The sequence below is a fragment of the Corvus kubaryi genome, unplaced genomic scaffold, assembly GCF_017639235.1.
Source record: "Corvus kubaryi isolate FWS band 111438036 unplaced genomic scaffold, C.kubaryi_AGA036_p1.0 71, whole genome shotgun sequence".
Taxonomy (NCBI): Eukaryota; Metazoa; Chordata; class Aves; order Passeriformes; family Corvidae; genus Corvus; species Corvus kubaryi.
Window position 1 is genome coordinate 20,119,740 of NW_024582059.1, and position 22,974 is coordinate 20,142,713.

The following is a 22,974-nucleotide window of genomic DNA, read 5'->3' on the forward strand; positions in this document are numbered from 1 at the left end:
AATCCAGTACACTCCCCAAATCTCAAAACCCTTCTTGCTCTCTTCCTAGCACTCCACTGCTGGTAGGCCTGCCCCAAAATACCAGAACACCTGCCTGCAGGAAATCTGCTGTCACACTACATCCAAATTCAGGCCTATTACAGAAGGCATGTTTCCTGCTCTTTGCCTCCTGGGAAGCAGTTTCAGTCTCCTTGTATATTCCTTGGAGTAGAAATAAAGCAGAAGAGCTGCCAGAATCCCCAATCCAAGGAAAACTTGTGATGCCACTGCAGTTTTAGCATTACTGGTGATTAAGCAGCATGTTTGTAGCACCCCTTTGAACCAAGCTGGAAGCAGCTGAATGTGTACTAAGGCATCAGTGTGAGGTGACACAAATAAAAGACAACTCTTTTGAATGTCAGTGTGCCACCTGAACCATTAAGCAGCCACTTCACCTTTCTGTACCTATTTTGCATGATCAGTGCTTAAAACCTGGAAGTCCTTGTTATACAAGTGAGAGTTGCTTGCAGACCTTTTATCATAACCTTTTTACCCCTTTTCCTCAGTTTTTGACCAAGTTTTTCTGGTTTAGATTTACTGGAGAAGAATATTTGAATATACAAGGCATCCAAGTGATGCCTGTGGACATGGAAGAATTACTCCAGAAAGCTTTTATTCCAAACATGCATCTCAAACTGCACTTCCTAAAGAAACCTACCAAAATCAGCAATGTTACAGCATACACACAGTATAAAAAAATACAAAGGTTCCCACTTCTCACACACTATGACTTTTATAGTGCTAAAGGCTTAATATACTTAATAAAGCTAAATAAGCTAAAGATTTAATATACTTAATAAACTCAGTATGTGTATTTTTCACTAAGGATTGAGATGGATTTATATAAATAATTCAGTTTTCATTAATAGAGTATACTTTCAAGCTGGTGAGACACCTGTCCAGAGAGAACTATGAGTGTTACATGTGAGCCCAGGCTTTCCAAGCACTACTCAAACCCTCCAGATGCTGTAGTATTCCCTGAAACAAGGGTAAAAATAAAAGGGAATAGAGAAAAAAAAGAGTTAAATTACACAGCAAATGTGAAGTAATGAAGAGTTACTGGCAGTGGGAGCTGCTACCTGAAATAGCAGAAGGCAGAGCTGTGCATTTGCAGAAACACAAATCTGAAATAAAGTCTTAAAAACAAGGACTGCTTGGGCAATAAAACACTAGGATCAGCCCAGTCCTCTGCGCTCATTTACACCCTCTACTCCCTTTATTAGGGAGAATAATCTGAGAATAAGATATGAGATAAAAGCAACACAAATAAAACGTAGGATTCTTCATGTTTCATCATAAACAAACCAAGTGCAGGGCACAAAGTTTGCTTTGTAGATTATATAAAATGTTTATTAGGAAGTAAAGTGCTCAGTTTTACAGATCAATACATTCTTGATCATTGTAGAAGACTTGCATAATTAACAGCTTCCTAATAAGACCAAACACTGTACATTACTATGCAAAAACCGTACCTTTGACAAATGATACTATAATCTAAAATTGAAAAATGCATCAATAAAATGTCTGTAACATTTTTCAAGTGGCAATGCACTTATTGCAAGGCCCACTGTCAACACACACGGGTGCCCCAGGGAAACTTACTGCACTTCAAGATGAAGTTTGTTATCAAGTAACGACACGTTACAGAAATACACCCCAAAAAATACAGCTATTAAAGCAAACATTTTCATAATAAACACATAGTACAAACAAAAGATGAACCGCGTGACTGAATTTACATTTTGAAAGACACATTTTGGATATGAATATAAAGACAAGGCTCTGTATATTTAAATTGCTTTGGTATTGTATTTTCTGTTTTCCTTGCACTCCAGCTGGCCATGTGTACAGCTGGTGTTTCTTTTTGGTCTGTTTGTTTACAGTCAGAAATGCAGTTCAACACTGAAAAGCTTTCCTCAGAAAGGTTTCTGAGGTGCAAAACCTTTCAATCAAGGCAAGAGAGAGCTTAATCTGAATGCCCTCATCCCACACAAATGACGTACCCACTGTGCTGTGCACTGTTTTGGCAAGTTAATGAGAACTCTTGGGAAAGGATATGAATTTCTTCCCAATACAGGACAAAATAATCCACAGAAGAACCCCCACAAGAATCATAACCCGTTCTCCCACATAATTCTGTTCCCGAGGCACAGCTACTATGAAATTCCAACACTGAATTTCCTCCACTTCCACCGAACATCAATTAGGTTTCTGTGCGTATGGTTTCTCATAAACTTAAAAATGGAAAGGCACGAAGTCTATTTGGTTTTAGCAAGTTCTCTGGTTAGAGGAAAGGCATTCAGAGCCACTGCTCATGCAGGCAATGCCACTGCAAGAATATATGGAACACGGAAGCTTTGCCTAAGCGGCACTCCCACAAGAACGAAGAGCTAACAACTGCTTGCTGAGACAGAAGGCACCAGCATAACACATGCTACTCATACTTTGTTAAACTGGCATTTTTCCTCTATATACCCTACCAATAGCTGAGATGTGATTGATTATGTAGCTTTCCATTATCCTTTTCACCAAGTCTGAGTCTTTAAACACAAGGCAACTGCCATCTTCAGGAAAAAAGCACAATTGACAGCCTCCCTCCTAAACCAGCATTCCACATATGGAAACATATTCCTAGGCAAAACTCCAAACACTGCCTCAATGCTCTCTATAGGAAACCAACAGAATTTCAATGTTGCATCTCCTCTCAAAAATAAAGCTTCTGTAACAAAGAAAGGAGAGGGCATTAAATACTAAAAATCAGCGATTATACTACAAACACCTTCCTAAAGGAATCCTGTGCTGCACCTCAGCAGAAGAATCTATGTAGAAATGTACCTAATAATTTCACAAGCAGTTCAGTTAAATATAAATACAGATCACATAGCTGAGATGTGATTAGAGCTTCACATGGCACAAGATCAGATTTTCCCAACTGTCAGAAACTCCTCTGCCCCCTTCCCTGTCACACCCAAGGAAAACTTGGTGATTTTCAATCCCGTGTGCTTTTAAATAACGTATTTTCTGCAAAGTAGCTGTATTTATCTAAGAACCTCTGGAATGTTTATCCCAGGAACACTTAAATCATGAAAACATAGCATTAGAAAATGGGCTTTGCAACATAGCTGAAAATTATTGTTAGTTGGGTGTAAAGAGGCAGTTCTCAAAAGTTTCTTCCGAAATCCTAATTATAATGCATTCAGTTTCTACCACAGAATTATGTAATTTACAGTTGTACAAACTAAGTGCACTTTCTTCTGCTTAAAGAAACGTAGTACCTCTAAAAAACAGAAAAAAAGGAATACTTTAAGTAAAATATTAGTATACCAAGAATAACTCAGAAAGACAAGTAGAAACTCAAATTTCAAAGAAGTGCTGTTTTATCTGTCAGCTGTTAAAATGAATAAGACAAACTGCTGCCATCTTATTTTAAAATTTGCTTTTAAAAGCCTTTAAAAACTGTATTTTCCAAGAGGAAGCAGAAAATTAATAGCCTTTTATTTTAGTGTGCCAGCCACCGCACATTATTTTGTCTGAAGCTTGCTGCCCTTATGCAAGTGTTCCCAATAATACTTTTATGGAATCAGATTTCTGTCCTGGTAGATTTTGTCCCACCTGATATCCATTCAGATTCCTGCATTTTTGCTTCCAAGGCTGCCACTCTCACTGCTGGCATCACACAGGCCTGAAAATGATTGATGGAGTGAATATTTACTTTTTCCCACCAGTGAAAGTTGTCCTCAGTGGTCTGATCAGAGCGATCCCCTCATGCCGGGGAACAGCACTGGGGTATTTGCGGGCTGAATACTGACCGGAAACATTTGGAATCACCTACAAAGCTCAACCTACACATGGATGTTGCTCCCCCCATTGCCTGCTCCCGCATCAATGCCATCTGACTGGGAAGAAGATGGCCGGGAGTTCCTGGAGCGAGGTTGGCCATTCAGTCCCAAGGGCGTTCCCAGCCGATGGCTCATTTGGGAGGCCGTGTCATCCGACTCCCAGCGCTCCAGCTCCTCTCGCACCAGCCGCTCCATTTGCTCCCTGTGGATTTCGTTATCCCGGCCCAGTCTTTCATCCTAAACACATTAAAAGACCCAAGCTGGAAGTGCAGCTTCCAAACTGCAGTCTAGGCAAAACCCAATACAACCACAGGAAATTTTTACGCCACTCGAGTACTTCCATAGGCTAATGGGGAAACACAGCTCCCACAGCAAATTGTTGTATTTCCAGTGATGAAATGACCAGGTTGTCACCTAGGAAAGCACAGCCTGTATTCCAGCTGACAGATTTTAGAACCCACAGAAATAATACGTTTCTCCCACTGGCCACTTCCAAAGGGCCCTCAGGAAAGAGGGGGTGAAAGGGAAAGCAGTAGAAGTCAGGTTAGCCTGGTGACAGAAGTGAACTACTCCCACCTGTCACACACAGTCCCAGGAGCAACAAAGGAGAATAAGAGCACGCTGGGCCTGCTGGGCTGGATCCCCTAAACTCCAACAAACTAGTCCACAAAAAATATTGTATTAATCCCAACAGACACCAAGGGACGGAGGAGCTGCTTCAGCAACCACTGAACACCATTGCTGTCCAGATCACGGGTTTAAATGGTGACATAGGCCTGCTGTAAGACATGTTGTCATATCTGAAGTTTGGATCCCAAAATTTCATGGTTTAAATTTCATATTTTTCTACCACGTAACTGAAATCAATCACCCATTGCCAAAGCACCCACCTCCTCTTTCCCACCACTCCTCCAATCCTGCCAAGCCAAGCAGTAGGAAGCAGTGCCAGCAGCATGGAAAACATGCAGGTTGTAACCAGACCACAGAGAGTGGGTTTCTTACCTCTGTCACTCCATCTAACAGCCTTCCCAACACATCTCTCCTTTTTAGCTTGGCCCTCTCCATGGCCTCCAGCTTCACGATAACGGCATCGATCTTGGAGACAATACTGCCGATGGAGTGCTCCATGCGATCCACCCGCCTCATGAGTCTGAGGGCAACAAGTGGGAGCTTCAGTGACTCACACATTGCCCGGTCAGCACTGTTCTAGCATGTCAACACACACAGCATACAAGGATGAGACACTGCTGTTATCCAAGCACGCTTCTGACTTCCCACAAACCAGTCCTACTGTCCAGGAGGGACAAGGTACAGTGCAGCAAGAAAGTAAAACAGGGGCAAAGCACATGGGGAAAAAAAGTACATCTTGCAGTCTGCTTTCACTGCTCTTAGGGCATCATCACAAAAATTTGTTGGTTCCAGTTACACAATTCTTTATTCAGCTAGTGCTGCTGTAATTAATTAATATGGAGATCTATCATTTTGGACAAAATACACACTCATGAGTAACTTAATCTTATTAAAAACAACCATTGAAGATCTCACTGAACCTAAAATAAACTCAAGGTTTTACTACTTAAAAAAGTCTTTTCTGGCATTATTGTAACATGACCCTTTTCTTTGACTTTTCAATGACAAGGTCTTACGGACAGGGGTTTTGTTGCTGGTTTATTGTTTTGTTTTTCTGATTTTCTATTTTCTAACCAACTCCCATGAAGCTCTCTAAGGCACCTCCAGTTCAGTTATTATTTGAAAGCTACTAAAAGGAGTGACTTACGCACAACAAAATCCTAACACTTGCTTTTATTAATAATTTGCTTAATATCAAGGAGAGAATACTATATAACCAAAAGAAGAAAACCCACAATGAAAAAAAAAACCCAACCAAAGCCCACCATGCAGATTTTTCCCCCTCAGAAGGATAAACTTACACTTGGAACTCTTCATAGGAAACACCACTAGAGCTGCTGCCCCTCCTCCTGGAGCTGTGCCCGCTGTCTTCATCCTCATCCTCCTCGGAGTCATCCAAGCTCCGTGGGAAGCTGCGGCTGCTCAGAGGACGTGGCAGAGAGCTCCTCTCCAGATCCAGATCCTCCTTTGTGAAAACGCAAGAGAGAGAGAAGATGTAAAAAACTTTCACCTGTACATGGGGCATGGTGGTGCCAAGGTCAAAGACTTCCTGCCCTCTATCAGCTCCCCTGTGCCTTTTTATAGTTCTGCTCACACAGCCAGGAACGACAGCAAAAGTGAAGGGACACAAGAGGATTCCTCTGAGGCAGGAAACCAGCACAGGGCGCAGACTGGCAGACAGTGCTGGTGGAACACCTGTCCTAGTGCTGAGCTCACCCTCTCCTTTTCCAGGTCATCTCTCATCTGCTGATGTTCATGCTCCGTCAATTCCTGGTCCCCATCCTGGTCATATTTGGTAAATATTGCTTCGATCTCTGCATCTGTGTGCCCCTTCCTGAAAAGGCAGTAAAAGCAGTTCCTTTACTTTCCATTTTTCAGATGCTGAAAGAATTCTGTGCATTAGAAAACACCTCACTTCAGACAGACTTTCATCCTGAAGACAAAGACATCCCATCATTGCCTATAAATTCACAACACTGATAAAAACCCCTCAGTCCTCACCTTTCATTAGTTAAAGCACCAATCTTCCCTGCACTGAACCTTTCTCCTTCACAGCTCCCATCTATATCTCCTTGATTTGTACCCTTGCCTTGGACTCCTGACTGTCCACAAAGTCCTGCAGTGGTCTGACAGAAACATTACCATTTCCTCCAAGGCCTTAGGTCTCTGCTTCCTCAGAGATTTCTGTAGTTTTCTCCCCAAAACACAGAGGTTGGGCCCCAGAGCTCCAAATCCTTTCTCTGGTGTGGGATGCCAACGCCAGCCATAGTGCAGAGAATAGTACTCTGCTGTGTGACTTTATCCACATTAGTGTACTTTTGCTAGAGGAAAATCACATCAAAAACTTAACATCACATGTCCCTGGGGATACTATTCGAGGTAAGAAGTAACAACTCCCCTACCCTTTGAGATCCTGCCGGAGCTCATCAAAATTGAGTTTTCCTCCACCTTGTCTCAGACTTTCTGAAATGTCATCAACAGTAGTTTTCTTCAATTTAAGTTTGATCATGGCTTTGTTGTAGCCCTAAAAGAGAACGTGAAATTTTGTTGTTTCTCATGAAATGAGATTTCTAATAGCTTTTTTGATTACAAAAATCAGCCACTGTACACTCTCATTTCAGTGTTTTCAGTGTGATCATTCAAGGCAAAGTCTCATATGACTGAAATACATTGTGATGGGAAGTTTGCACTCATTTAATTTACACTCAGATCAATTTGTTTTAACTGAGATGTGCACTCTCACTAGCTGCTGCCAGCTTTACTTTGTACAGTTTATATTGTGTTTTATGAAATAAGTTCAGATGTGAGGAATAAGATGTCAAACAAATAAAACATTACATTCACCTTCCTGATAAGGTCAGACAGTTCCATTTCAGCCTTCTGTTGTGCCATATCTGATTTGACTTCAGAGTAGGTATCATTGATAATGGCCAAAAACATGTTCTGTTCATGAGAGAAAACAAAAATTTTGAAATTTGAAATTTCAACAAGACTGAGCCCAACTACTTCTATGACCTTCTTGTGCAGGCATTTATATGAATTTTGTTTTAAAAGGCCAGAAGAAAATTGTAGTCTGTTTAAAAAGAAACTAACATCCAGAGCTTGATATTGAAATATGACATGATGCAGTATAACAACTTTTAATCAACATTACTGGTTATTAACATAACTGGAGAATTACTTTCCACAGAGGGTTCACAGCTACACGCGGCAGTGGCAGTAAACCCTGCAAGGCCAAATTTACACAGCTAACAAATGTAAATTAATCCAGGCAACACAGCTGGCAACAAAAATGCCTGAGGAATCAAGTTAACTATTCATCCCATAATAACCAGCACAAACAAAAGGTTCTTATCTAGTTACAACTCTGCTTGCATTTCAGACTAAAGATAAAAGCGAAAAGCTTAAAATCAGGCACTTGGCATTTATGGCATCAACTCTAAAAAGAGATCTTTCTTGTTCAGAGAAAGGAGAAAATATTGGTCTCACTAACCCTGTGCCAAGCATGTAACTTAATCAAACCATGCTGTCTTTACTGAAAGGCTCCTGCTGGACATGGAGTAAACATGACTGAATTGCAAATTGGATATTCACATCCAAAAAGAGTAACTAAATTTACTGGCACATTCAGTGCAGAAAGGCAGTGTTCTCTCCTCTGTTTTCTCATGGACTTTGGAACAATCTTTCAGTGCTGTATCTTTATGCATTCATGCCCAACACCAGAGAAGTAAGAGGTAACTTGACAACTCACTATTATGCTACTTTTTACTGCTATTTTGCCCAACTTTAAGAGTTGGTGCTTTCGGCCCATCTTCCCTAACTTAATTTCCAGGTCTCAGACCAGTCTCAAGGAACTTACATCAACATTTAATTCAGGCAAAATGAGAGGCTTTACAGATATTTGTGGGAGTGTGTTTTGCTTTGGTTCAGTCCGGGTCTCCCCTCGAGTTTTGTACCTTTGTATCTACCCAGTTTGTATCCTCCCAATTTTCTGCCAATTACCCAATTTCCCACCTTTGTCTCCTCCCTGGCCCTTGCCAATTGTGCTGGCACCCCTCCCAGGCTTCTAGAAAGTTCTGGCAGGGGCATCGTGTGATTGGCTAGGGGAAAAAGATCCCTCCCTTCCTCTCCCATGGTTGGTTCCCTGATACGCCTTTCACCCTGTTCACCACACCCTTCCCTTCTCCGATTGGTTCCCTCCCATGTTACCACCCACCCATAAATCCTCCTGCAGATGCCTTCGGAGCTCGCTCCGAACTGGGCATCCCTGGGAGGTGGGGCCTCGCGTTCGAGGCTCAATAAACTTCCCAGATTTAACCCAGTTCTGAGTCTGCCTCCTCCCTCCACCGCTCGCCTCCATCCCGGCGGTCCTGTGGAAGGACCCACGAGCCAGACCTCTGGTCTCCCGGAGTCCGGAGGCTGGCCCCCGCAGCCTGCTGCGTCCGGAGCTGACCGGGCTGAGTGGGATCCACTCCAAGGGGATGCAGAGGCAGCTATTAATAAACACACAAATAATACTGAGTATTTGGGATAACCTGCTCTGACTTCACCTTCCAGTGCTTTTCTGTTGCCCTTTAAAAAAAGAAACACTTCTTTCCCTTGCTGGACACTAGACTCTGTTCCTCTGGAATGTATGAGGTGCTACAAAGCAAACAGGAAACCTGCTTCATGTGCACCTTTGGCCAGAGTGACCCACATGTTATCTTCCCACTGACTCCTGGTCCACCTCACTGAACACTTAAAATTCTCTGCTTCCTTACTAGTGAACATCCAAGATGATGTCTTTCCCACAAAAAAAAAAATCTGAATGCCATTCCTCCTCATCTCAAATAGTAATAAAAAGCTGCACTAGGTATAAGGGTCACTAAATAACATAAAAAATTATCATGATACAGGACTGCTGTACAGTTTTAAGGTTAGTAAAATCCTGCATTTATCCTTGCCAGATAACAGAGTATACAAAAGATGAGTACTCAATTACAACACACTCCCTGATTTATTAGTCAATAAGGTCATAAAGTCCACATACTGCCTCTCAGGTAAGCTGAGCTTCCTAAATCCTATTTGAAAAGTGTACAGGTAATCTGCACTGGGGAAAGGAGGAAGGCAGGGCCTGACTCTGCCCTGGAGAAGCAGAACAAGATAGAAGAGAGGCAAACCTGCATATCTGAAAGCTGCTGCACTGCTGAAGAACCAGGCTCTTGCAGCAGGCAAAGCTGTGTGCGGCATGCAAGAACAAGGCTGCTGTAAACACAGTCCTCCACACATCAGAGGCCTTTATGAACCAAGAGACTGCATGGAACAGTACAGCCACTTTTCACCAAGAGATACAGCCTTGCTGTGTATGCCAACCAGGCACTATTCAGATTTTAGAAATAAAATTCTTCATAATAATAAAAATTTAAAAAAACACAATGTGGAGCACTACATGAGAATGACAACAAATATACAATGCAAATCAATTTTAAATTAAGAAAAAAGGAAAGAGTGTAGTGACCAGCCATGTAGCAGTCAGGCCCCTTCATAGGCCACACACTCACAATTATCAGAAAAAGCCCCAAAAGTAGCAGGAGGAATCAAAGGACAAGTGATGCAAAAACAGCCACTAACCCACCCCCCATAAACAAAGTGTACATACCAAAAGAATGAAGAACATAAAGAACACAAATGTAGTGAAATAAATGGGTCCCAAAATTCGATTCGCTTCTTCAACCTCTGTGAAGTTGAAGTCTCCCAAAATGATGCGGAACTGAGTAAATCTTAAAAAACAAAACACATCCAGGAGTTGAAGAAAACATCATTGGAGCTGTGTGAGGATTCTCAAACTATTTTACTCTAGCAGTGTGACTGATGGGCTGCAGAGAGGTCTGCACTGCTGTAACACTTGATCAGGCACTGCAAAAACAATTCATCAAGCACATGTATAGGCATAACCAAACTCACAGTCAGGTGCCACACAGAGAACAAAACCATGGTGGTTACTTCTCCCTTTTGGTCACAATAGGAAGCAGAGCAAACTAATAATTACTACTGTGAAGCTTTGAGACCCACTCCCATCTCTGTCACACACATAAAACCGCAAACCTCTCCCTCTAAGCTGGAAAAAGCTTGGCACTTCACAGCACCATCAGCATATTTCAAGTTCCTTCACTTTTCTGCAAGAAACTCTTTGCAACACTGCCCCAGTGTAAGGGGGCAGGGGAAATCAGTGACTGAACAACCTGTTAATTGCCTCAGTTACAATCAGGTTATGTTGTACTAAATCGACCAAGAAAAAACTGATTAGCAACCTTATACGAAGACTTCTCTCTCTCCTGGATTCCAGATACTTACAACTTTTGTGGTTGGCTAAGATGAACTCTGTTTGAGTCAAGCAGCTTTGAACACCATCAGGAACACAGCCTTATAATGCATCCAACATTTCAGTAAGCATTTAACCACTGAACATGGAGTCATTGCTTTGTCTAGGAATGCAACCAACTGCTGTAAAAATCATGTCACACCAACCAAACCATGTCATTTTTAGCTCACTGCTCTGACTATAGCATATTCTTAATCTCACAGCATTAACACCGAGATAAAAATGTTACAAAAATGTGTTTGCTACCAGGCTATATCAACAGTGCTGTGCCTGTAGCTTATCTGTTTAGATGGATGTCACAGGATTTGCCTCTGATAAAGCAACCAATTTACCAAGGCACTGAAATCTTTGCTTTTTTTATACCTGTACTTACATGCAGTCCTGGAAAGTGCTGAAGTCATCAATTTGAGTGCCGAAGACAAGATAGGCCAACTGAGCATATGCTAAGAAAATAATAAAAAACATAATGGCAAAGCCAATGACATCTTTGACGCAGCGAGACATCGTGGTGGATAACTGGCTCATTGTTCTGTTGAAGTTAACAAATTTGAAAAGCTGTTAAAGGAAAAAAGAAAAGAAAATGCTGTAAAGCCAAGGAAGACAATTTCTGAACCTAACTGCTCTCCAGTCTTTACATGTGATGTCTTATTGAACACGACTGGAGACAAAGCAGTATCCAGTAAGAATTACTAACTTATCAATTGAGGAATAATACAAACATTTCTTAACATGTCTGCTGACAAAACACAAGCACTGACTATATCTTCTAGACCTAAACAAGAGCTGACTAATCCTGTGGCAAATTACAACCTTGCTTTTCATCTGCCAGAAGTTATCCCTGCGTTCTGACTTTCACACATGATTGACTTTGGGAGAAACATGAGTAAACCTCAAATAATGTGTTTCATGAAACTCAGGATACTGCTTACATTCTAATGTTGGAATAAGGACGTGTGTCTTGGAGTTACCTTGATCCAGACAAAAAACACAGTGACTGCAGCAATGTTGTTGAATTGCATTTGCCAGTATGCCAAAGGTTCAAAATTGGGGAATGAGTTCTGATCTTCCAGCAGCTTCTTCAGGAGCATATCAACAGTTGATGTCCTATAGATGCTAATTCCTATAGCTACCACAGACAGCTGAGGACAAAAGAAACATACAAATTTACAAAAGATGATTAGGGTTTTACAACAACTTCTTTGAGCCATGTACGTCAGATAAAGTCAAGATATGAGGAATTTGTGCATTTCACAAGAAAACCATTATAGTCCTGGACTACAAATAGTCTGGGAGTAAGATCTAGAAGTCATTTCTTTGCCACAGGTGAAGAACAAGACGACCGTCACACGTAGCAGGCTTAGAAAAGTGATGCTGTCACAGAGAAGAAAATATAAGGAAGGAAATATGACAACTCCAGAAGACAAGGGTGAAAACAAAGAGCAGAAAAACAGCAACAGCCAAAAAAGCCCCACAGTTTCTCCAGAGCACAGACTGACCAGTATTGCTCAGAACAAACAACAACAGAGAAGCTGCAGTTTTACCATAGAGGTTTCTTGCTTTGACTTCAGCAAATGAGCTGTTTGTTACTGTAAGTGAACACTTCACCATACAGAGAGAATCATAACTACATAATCCTACATTTAAACAATGCCCCTCAGGCAAGGCGTAAACACAGAATTTTGACCTTTGTATGAACCGAATTTTACACCCACACTTGAATACTCTTCACTGACTGTAACAGCAAAGCATCTTATCCCTGCCCCTACCATTAAGTGTAAAGAACAGCACACAATTCATGTAAACATCCTCCTAAACAGCCCTTCATTTACAAAGCACTGTGATGCAAATATGATTTCTTTCGATTACAAACACTAACTTCAAGACTTGAAACCTTTGATTCATCCAAGCCTGAAGATAGAAAACAAGTGTGGGACTGGAACTGTTTCAGCACTTCTGGCTTTGTATACTTTTGGTAAGCACAGCTTGATATGAGTCCAGAGAGAATTATACTACGCAGCTTTAAATCCAAAGCTCGTATTTCTGGGACACTAAGATTACTGATGTGCAACACTGTCCAATTAACCAAGACAGCTACTAGCACTCTACATTTTTGAGACACTTCTTCAAACTCGGTATTAGCTGGTGAGTATTCAATACCACAGTAAAGCTCTTTGTGGTTCTTTGCACACATACTCAAATCCCAGTCCCATTCCTCAATATGCAAATAACTTCTTTAAAGCAGATGATTTTCTTACTTGAAAGCCAGTGCAATAGTCTGTACCAGATATCTAGAAGAGAGGGCAAGTTTGTCACCTCCAATAAAAGCTATGTCTGTATAAACAAAAACTGTGAAAAAGCACAATGGACAAATACTCTAACTTTGCACCAGGTTGAAACCACTGAAGACAAAACAACCAACTTTGCAAAACACACCAACATTGCAACACAGACTAAAATTGTCTTACTCAGACTGAATAGCCTAATAGGTCTGTAAGCATCCTTCCTAATGATGGTCCTATCCCTTAAACGCACAATAGGAACACTGAGTAATTAATGTCTCCCACAAAGTGCATTTTAGAAAGCAATTTTAGCCTTATTACAAAGGTTACTTACCACAATGATAAGGATATCAAGGCAATTCCAAAGACTTCTGAAATACTGCAGTCTATGAATGCGAATTTCTAAGACCTCTTCCACCATATAATAGAGAACAAAAAGACAGAATGACATTTCACAGGCTGCCAGGAAAAAATCAAAAGTGGAGATGTAATGAATCAGCCTCACTGGCTGAAACTGCCAAGATGTAACCAGGCCTCCAGTGGCTGGAAACTCCACTAGCAACCTGCATTTAAAAAAAGGCAAAGAAAAAAAGAATTTAATTTAATCAGAACTGATGAAAAGCACTACTAAAAGACACTTGGGTTTATTTGAATAATTATCTAAATAATAGAAACAAACCCACATATGATTCAGAGAAGACACCACACAAAAGTTGTAAACATGACCGCACTCAATTTTGACTAAAACCCAAAGCCTTTCAGGAACAGTGAGGAAACAGAGACAGATTTATTTTCATCTAAGCCTGTTTCATGCTGTCTAAACTAAAGGCTGATGCTGTATATCCACGTATTTACCTGAATAAGCCAACTCCCTAGAGAAGTCTCCTGCAAACTGCACCCAAGTCATTGTAGCACCAGGAAAGCCAGGACAGACTCCATGAGGAGTCTCACTTCTTTGACAGGGAGGCATGGCACTTCAGTCTGTCCCCTTTACACAAAACATACACTTTCCCATGTCCCCAAAACAAAGCAATCACAAGAAAACCCCAAGCCCACAACCCACACTGTGCAATGGAACACTGCCATGGTTCTGTTCATACCTGACCACGCAGAATAAGTTGATGTTTGCATTGTACACAGAGAAATCAATGAAAGCTGCTCTGGTCCCTCTGTCCAGCCACAGGTTCTTCTTCAGGCTCGCAATCTGCAGAGCTGTCACTTCTCTGGTCCTCGAGAGGTCTTGGTAATAACCGGCCCCGCTGTATGTGGCAATCAAACCCCAGTGGCTGCTCCCATTCAAATCCTTTTCACTGGTATATGTCCAGCTGGTTCAGAAGTGAAACAGAGCACATTGGTCTTTCCACCTTCAACTTACAATTAACAAAAACAGACACCAACAAAACCTGACCAAAAAACATGTATTAGTTATTACAAAGGTTTCATTTAAGAGGTGCTTGCTACACTGTTTTGATGTACCCCCTCAGAAAAGGAAGTTACAAAGTTCCTTTGACTAACACCATAAAATCAGGATGGGAAGATGGGTCACAAGTTTATTAAAAAGGAGAGCGTGTCTACAGTAATGCTACATACGCAGTTCCATTCCGGAGTCCAAAAGGAGCAGTATCCTCATTAGCTACAGAATAGACATCATAGCAGTCTTTGATTTCATCCTTTAAATCTTCAGGTATGGAGCACGAACCATTTCTGACTTTCAGCTGCCGAATGCGAGGCACCCCTAGGAGCAGGTTCTCATAATAAATGAAGCTTTTGTTTTCTGCCATGGTTTTGTTGTTGTACCACATCTCCCAGTAAAGACCATCCAGCAAAGGGCCTTCTGCGAACTGGAGAGGATGACAGAATTTTAGTTTGCATGTTGCCAGCACTGATTTTGTAGATCTTCATCCCATGGAAGTGTTAGAATTGCAGTTAAATTTTTCTGACATAAGGCTTTACTGTTACCTGTCCTCCAAGGACACCCCACAAACTTGCCCTACCCTGCCTCACCAACATTATCTGAGTTCTAAATTTTCACATTTTAAAGGTCTACTTTGTTCCATAGCTTTGACATTGTGCACATGGATCATGCACAAGCCCGACCACATTAGGAAGTAAGATCCTGCAGGTTAAATTTACAGTTCATGACAGGACCAGCAAACCACAGCAACGGAGATATGAAAACTTGGTTTTAGATTACCTTCCAGAAGTCATCCATCGTGGACAAAGTTTTGAAATCAGTTCTCTCCGTTTTTGACACAGGTGTTTCCAGGAAGAGCTGCGACATTACCCTTGTGTAATAGTACATACTGGAACTCACTGTCCCATAAGTCACTGCAGAAGATTTGGTAAGGAGTGAGAGATAAAGGAATGAGGGAAAGAGGGAAAAAAAAAGAGGAAGAAAAAGTATTTTATTTGTTTTGAATACATCAGGTTGTATTTGTACAGATTTTGTAGTGGAACTATTAAGCTTCAAAACAAAATCCACACCAAGCAGCATTTTTCTGTCAACTGTGATTAAAATACAAAAAACAGTGAAGGTAGACTGATCAATCAGTTTAAAATACTCTCTTCTCCTTCCCACACCTCCTTCTATTACTAATGCTTCTACCAAAGCTAAACTCAAGGAAAACAAAGGCACCATCCAGAAGCCTGAAGAGAGGCAGGTAGTGCCTTTTTAGGTGGCTTGTGCTATCCAAGGCATGCAAGGAGAACTGGCACAGACAGCACTAAGTCCTCAGGAGAACTATGCTCTGCTTGAGCAGATAATGACAGTCAACCAGGATACTGCAGGGCACTGGGAATGACATGGATTAGGCAATGGACCTCCACCTCAGATGTGCAGTGCCTTTAAGAGAAACTCCCCACAGAAAATAAATGACTGTGTAACTTCTTTTCCCCACACCGGGCCAAACATTTGGCTGAGGGCCACAGAGCATAAATTATAAAATTATGTACAAAACTAAGATGATTTGCGGAAACAGTCTCTGGCATGGATATTGTTGCCACCTAGAAATACTTAAACCACTCTATGGCTAAAACTCAGAGGAGTCTAAAAGATTAGGCCTACACTGAACAATCACTGTCAGTTGTGACAATTTCATAAAATTTATAAATTTTTTGTTTCCCTAAACAACCAGAGAACAAGAACTATTTTTAATAGACTTCTGCTGTGCACATGGAATGTATCACATGACTGTGCAGTACCTGGATAATCTCTAAATATGTACTCTCCAAACCACAAGAGAACAAGAAATGCCCATAGCATTTAGCCTGCGCTTGGAAGCTCTCTCCTAGAGCATGCCAAGCCACAGACCAGACTGACCTACAGTTATTGCTCATGTGAAAAATGAAAAGGATACTTAAAAAATACTAATGAGTTAGCAATATCTCTAGATATTTAACAGATATTTACACTTCTCCTTTATTCTGTTAGCAAAAATCTTTTTCTGTAGCAAAACAAATAGTTAACAGCCTGTTAAAAGTTGAACTTCTCCTACTGAAATAAATTTTACTTTAATGCAGTCCCCTCACTGCTACACCTCTCTTGGTGGTCCAGCGTGCCAGCCACAAGCAGCCTTGCATTGCTTTGTTCATAAACCTGCTCTAAGTGTTCTTAAATGACTCAAGAAGGAAAAAAAACACTATATTTAATATATAAACACACCTGCAGTACAACATCAAAACAGTTGTGTCAATGGTATAAAATTTGGGCTTTTTAGTAATCCTGCAGTATTCAAGCAGAGCAGACTTGCCCTCAGAGATAGTATACCAATGTAGTTTTGCATTGGCTTTTCCACTCCGAAATTCCCTCTCACAAAAATTAAAAACATCACCTTGTTGTATTACAACTGATCATAAATGGCAATTTAAGTGTCTCCAACATTCCAGCCTTTTTGGGGCAGAACTGTCCACACTAAAAACTGGAGACTTGAAACATACTGGCTTTCTAAAGATACACTAACTCAGTGTACACGTGTTTTGTTGGTTTTCTCCCTAGCAAATAAATAAAATAGATATTTTGTAACTCCACAAAAAGTTCTTTCTTGCATTTTAAGTTGAATTTTCCTCTGTTCTGTGTTCTTTAGTGTTATGATACTTCATATGGTATCAAGACAACAAACAAATGACACGAGTCTCCGGCTGTGATCTGTACATAACCTTGGTGATGAACTTCAAACATGGTGATTTAGTTCAATTGTTTGTCCTAGATGATTAACTCCTCTTCATATTTACCAGTTCTGCTCAGTGATTTCAGAAGTGCAGCAGAAGTATTACACTGCAATGTAGTACAACAATTAAAAAATGCCCTCTAAAAACAAAGAATATTATCATCCTGCCTAAAGATTCAAAACTTGTTAAGGTGCAGGAAGTTGTAGTATTTTCAGTCTCAAGCAACAATCCATGCGCAGAATAAACAGAAATATTTGATTCCAAGTATTTGCCTAGATACCTGCCCATTAATTCTTCTCCCACATCAAACAACCTTCATTGAAGGTAGTACAGAAGGCAAGCAGGTAGTACAGAACTGGGTGCACTGGTGCTGAACAGTACTTACAGACACACAGGACCACAAGGAAAATCATGTATGTGATCAGCTCCCGTAAAACACTTTTCAGGTACCGCTCTCTGCTGGTGTTGCTCTCTTCCATGAGTCTTGTGCCCCACAGACCTCAAAAGGAAAAAAAAAAATAATGATGTGCACAGATGTCTGGTACAGATACACAAGTGACGTAAGAAGTGGTGTTGAAAGCTTAACCTATGTCATGTCTGCTGCAGGTTCTTCTATGGATTGTAAACTGATCTAAGTTTAAGCAAGAGGAGCTTCGTTAGTAGACTGAACGGGAGCTGAGGCAGTATCAGCTATCAATGAGATACCATAATAATTTAGGAACAGCTCAGCAGAACTCTAACAGAATCTGTGGAAGTGCTGTCACTTCAAACCACATGACACAAAAACAGATACAAGGAGACATGCACAGACAGCCATCCTTCAAGAAATGGAGGTGCAGTGCTTTGGTATTCTTTTCTTTTAAACATGAAAATCATTGTTCAATGCATGAAAATGCACATCCATTATTGAGCCTTTAGGAGCAGTGTGGCAGGAGGATACTTGAGTCAAACCTATTTTTAGAACGCCCAAATCATAACCTTCCCCTCCCAAATAGGCAAGGCACGTCCAACAGAGACACAGTAAGGATGTTGGTGAGCATTTCTACATGGTTTCTTTCCCTGCATAGCAAAGAGTTATCAATTAAACATCAGTAGCAGTCTAAATGAGCAACTGCTGTCCAGTCTAGCTGTCAACTTGAGCAACTGTGTCAGCTGAACTGTTTCTGCCTGTTACCCACTTCATATTATGTTTGACATGCCCAAAAAGACAGGAAGAAAAGCTACTGAACTTTGGTGATCCCTTCCACATGGGTAACAGAAAAGCAAAAGGATCTTGTAAATGGAGTCTCTACAAGGAGCAACCACCTTGAAACAAACTGCAGTTAGCAACCACCACACTTATTTCCTATGCCTAGTACAGAACAGAAAAAATGCTGGGAACAGCTGCTGATGCTCAGACTGTTTACTCTTCATGGAATTTCTCTTCATTTACACCTAAAGCAAGGCAATTTGACCTTAGTTTCTGACGAGAAGAAAAGCATTTGAAACTAAAAACTCACTCCTACAGAACTGCACTAAACTTTCATTCTTTTCACAGGATGTGTTTTAAACAGCCAACCTTTCAAAACATCCTTTACATTCTCAGTAGATGGAAATGAAGTAACCTCAAACTCCCTAGGAAAAATCTTGGATCTGTCAAACATACCACAGTAATTTGAAATGGAACAGTAACAAGGGATAGCCAAAGCACATTATAAAGCTGAAAATGAAGCATGAATTCAGTCAATCTGCAACCACTGCTGTAAGACTAAGACAAAGGGCTAGGGTGCGTGCTGCAGACCTTTGTTTGCTAACACAGATGGGAATAAGGAAGCTCTTCCCTCTACCTGCAAAAATGAGAAAAAAAATAACGTGTTAGATGTTTCTTGAAGCCTTTCAGCTACCACATTTTTAAGTTGTGACATAAATCTGGAAACTTCTCTTGCATAGGTACAGCAAGTTCTAATAGTCTTAGCATTAATCTCTGTTCACATGGCTTAATTAGTAACTTACAACCTTCCCTAGTGTCAGCCCTCAAATAAAAGAGCTTTTTCAAAGCTGTTCTTTACGGCCAAGTTTGAAAATGTGCAGATAAAGACTGCAACTTTACTACACCGAGTGCCAAATCCTCCTCCCCATTAGGTCATTCTTGAAGACAAAAATACAAATCCAAAAACATTTACAGAGTCACTAATAATAAAGAATTCAACAAATTCAGCCTCTAGCACAGCACTACGTTGCACTAGCAACCCTCATAATAAAGGCAGGAAAACATTATGGAAGAGAGGAAGAAAAGGCTGGAAAAGCCAGTGAGCTAAGCTGGTGAGAAAGCCAAGTCCCAGCTGTCAGCACATTACTCACCAATAAGAAATGTGGTGAGCAGAAGCAGAAAGCTTCCAAACTCAAACTCTGTCATATCAGACTATTGTTAGGAGTCAAGTCAGCAAAGAACAGAAAGTTACAGCAAAGGAAAAACCCAACCAAACAGCACCAGGGATCATACAATGATCTTTGTGCTAAATGAACTCTGAATTTGCCTATCAGCTAGCTTGGAGCTTTCATTAGCTGTTACATTTTTGCAATATACATATATTATTCCCCTTTTTGCCTTATTAGAATATTGATTTAGATGCATCAAGCACAGTAGAGGTAAGCAGTGCTGGATTTGACATCTGCTGCAAGGACCAAAACTGTTTTGTTTCCTTATACATATTGGCTATTCATCAACTTTCTTTGACAGAATCTGTGTACTTTTATCAAATAAATCTGCAACTAACAATTGCTCATACTCATGCTGTATGTAGCATTCTTCATGAAAGTAACAATTAATGAGTGACTAGGAAGGGTATTTGGTACCTTCATCTGACAATAACTAAGAAAACCTTTCAAGAAATGCCCAAAACACATCAGTGATGACACCCATGAGGACATGGCAGCACTGGATGACCAAGTACAGCTCTACAGGTCAGGATTACCTTTCCAGCCTGGCTCTGGAAACACACCTTGTTTTTACCCATTAAAACTTCTAGTAAATTCCTCCTTAACAGAGAAGAACAGTCATCCCCTCTTCTCCTCTCAGCATCTGGGACGGTTGCTGAAGAGATCTGTGAAACTAGATGACTAAAGCCACTTCACAGACACTCGTGTTAGAATCTGAGCAGAATCCACAGAAAGAAGAACCTACAATACTGGTAGTCTGAAGTAGTTGACTTTCTATTCACTTAGTAACTCCTGTTACAGTTTCCCCAACAGCTGCAATTACCAAAATCCCGACACCTTAAATCCTCTCTGCATTTTTCTTTCATAACTGACAGCAAGTAAAGCACAAACTGTCATTGAACATCCTTCAGTACTGAGTGGCCCCTTTTTTGTCATGGTAACACTACCTCTGGTGATATCCAAAGGATTTATCCCTCTTGTTGAATTCTGTCTAGCGAGATGGAATTTCATCAAATAAATCTATGCCAACCTTCCTGTAGTCATCTTGAAATAAAGCTGAGTGCACCATTTTCCAGTCTTCAAAGATTCTCATGGATATCCACGGAATGTCAAAAGAACTATGGAGTGTTTCCAATATTAAACACTCAGTTATTCTTCAAGTGCCCTATAATAATGTCAGGCTTGCAATCAGCCCTTTAACTGTGCAGCACGGGGATCACATTCTTCAGAGAAGGTGTTACCTATTCCAAAGCCAAGTACAGCGCCCTGCAGCACCTCCACAGCACCAAAGTCTCACCCAGACATTTACTGTGCCCAGGAATTTATGGCAACATTCTCATCAAAGAGCCAGAAAAGGATCTGTCGACTACAATAACTTTAGCTACACTTGCCTACAGATGCAGGTCAGGAATTGACAGAAACTGTTTTGAGCATTACTGCACAAATCACAACACAGATCAAACAGGAGCAACACGTGCCAGGTCACCACTAAGTCACTCTCACACTCGCCTCATGTACAAACTGCTGGTTTTCACCACAGTTAAAAACATACACAGGAGGTCCCTTCTTGGCAACAACTAAGATGAAGGGGGTATCTGAACTTACACAGAAGTTTTTATAAAAGGAACATTACTTTCTCCAAGTGAAGCAGCTCTTTTCCTAGACAACTACATATCTCAGCAACAACCCACTGCAACACCACTGAAGGCTCAGAAGAGAGCAGTGCCAATTCATGTGCAACACAATTATTACTGGTATTTTTTTCCTGGTCATTCTGGTTTCTCGTTATGAAGTGACTTGGGTCATTGAACATGGTCCCAATAAAATCTGCTAAAAAGAAAACATGCTCTATTCCATAATCTCTGCAAATCTGACTTTGATACAACTAAGATGCTGCAATGTTCAAGAGGGATTTATTTTGGTGCAATACAGCCGAAGCCAGAGAAATCATTACAGCAAATGATCTTTGAATGCACATGAAAATCAGAGAAGGTACAAATCCTTGCTCGACATCAAGTTTGTTTTGATAGTTCCACCGATGCCGTGGCAGCCAGTAACAGTACTATCTACCACTTCAGAAAATCCACATTTCAGAAGAATCATCTTTATTTTCTAAATACGGTTTACTTTTCCTGCAGCTTTTTAACCATAAAGATTTTGCCCGACACTTAAACCAATCCTCTGTTTAAAATCCTCACAGTCTGAAGCTGACATTTTGAGCTTCTCTGAAAAGGAGGGCTTTCCAATGTGCTGCCACAACCTTAAATCCAAAGAACTCCCCATCCAGCATTTTCTCTGCTGTGTCAAATCAACCCTGTACAAGGCCTGCTCAGTAGAGAGTTAATGCAATAACCTTTGAACAACACCCCAAATGTTCACTTGATGCGTGCCTGGTTTTGCTTCAAACTCTGCTCACCAGTTGTGTGACAACAGGCAGCTCTTGACTATCAAGGGCACCAGCAAGGCACTGCACAATACTGCAGCAAAGAAGAAGTGATTCAAACACCCTCCCAGCAAACCCACTCTAAGTATCCTATGCCATCCTAACCACCTCTTCTAAAGAATGGGGGGTGCTGAGACAGACAGAAGGACAAGCATTCTGCTCCAGCTCTCCAAAGACCTGGTGCTGGAGCAGAAAGCCGAGGTTGGAAAAGGCCTCTGAGATCATCGCATCACCCCATCAGTCAGACCATGGCACCGAGTACCACATCAGTCTTTCCCTTAACACCTCCAGAGACGGTAACTCCACCACCTCCCTCGGCAGTCCATTCCAATGTCACCCTTTCTGTGAAGAAATTCCTCCTAATACCCAACCTAAACCTCCCCTGTGCAGAAGAGTCTTACACGGAAAGCAGCCAGGAGTAAGACCTAGGAGGCAGAGAGGTGGGGAAAGGAAGGAGCGAGGTGTGGGTGCATCTACGTCTGCTGGGGGGCATAACCGGGACGGGGATCAGAAGCTGGATGTGCACGAAGAGATGGGGACACAGAGACACAGGCAAGGATGGACGGAAAAGGACTCCAGACAACTACAGAGGAGAGACTACAATCAACTCGACAGCGCGCAGAAGCGGCACCCGCGGCTCGGGAGCCGTGTCAGGGTGTGGGGTACGTGGCCGCGGCTCTCTCACCTCGCAGTCTCCGCGCCAGGCGCTTGGCCCAGGCCGCTCTGCGGGGCGCGGCTCCATCGGGCGGCCCCGGGAGGCGGCCCGGCCCCTCGGCCCCGCCGCGCCCCGCGGGGCCC

At 41.5% G+C, this 22,974-nt stretch overlaps 1 protein-coding gene across 3 annotated transcripts in view; it reads right to left on the reverse strand.

Moving 5' to 3' along the window:
* Window positions 1-1,362: 1,362 nt before the first annotated feature.
* Window positions 1,363-22,974, reverse strand: part of PKD2 (polycystin 2, transient receptor potential cation channel) — a 22,319-nt gene continuing 707 nt past the window's right edge. Inside the window, exons 2-16 of one of the 3 annotated variants that reach the window (XM_042049639.1) lie at window positions 22,862-22,963; window positions 17,701-17,814; window positions 15,343-15,476; window positions 14,739-14,989; window positions 14,249-14,473; window positions 13,483-13,711; window positions 11,838-12,008; window positions 11,243-11,424; window positions 10,147-10,267; window positions 7,353-7,451; window positions 6,911-7,032; window positions 6,225-6,342; window positions 5,810-5,973; window positions 4,881-5,028; window positions 1,363-4,115 (exon numbers count right to left, since the gene is read on the reverse strand). In XM_042049639.1, the coding sequence (XP_041905573.1) occupies window positions 3,882-4,115; window positions 4,881-5,028; window positions 5,810-5,973; window positions 6,225-6,342; window positions 6,911-7,032; window positions 7,353-7,451; window positions 10,147-10,267; window positions 11,243-11,424; window positions 11,838-12,008; window positions 13,483-13,711; window positions 14,249-14,473; window positions 14,739-14,989; window positions 15,343-15,476; window positions 17,701-17,814; window positions 22,862-22,963 (2,414 nt within the window). In that variant the 3' untranslated portion in view covers window positions 1,363-3,881. Of the gene's footprint in view, window positions 4,116-4,880; window positions 5,029-5,809; window positions 5,974-6,224; window positions 6,343-6,910; window positions 7,033-7,352; window positions 7,452-10,146; window positions 10,268-11,242; window positions 11,425-11,837; window positions 12,009-13,482; window positions 13,712-14,248; window positions 14,474-14,738; window positions 14,990-15,342; window positions 15,477-17,700; window positions 17,815-22,861 lie in introns of those variants that run through there. The other 2 variants (XM_042049640.1, XM_042049638.1) reach the window with 2 other exon arrangements.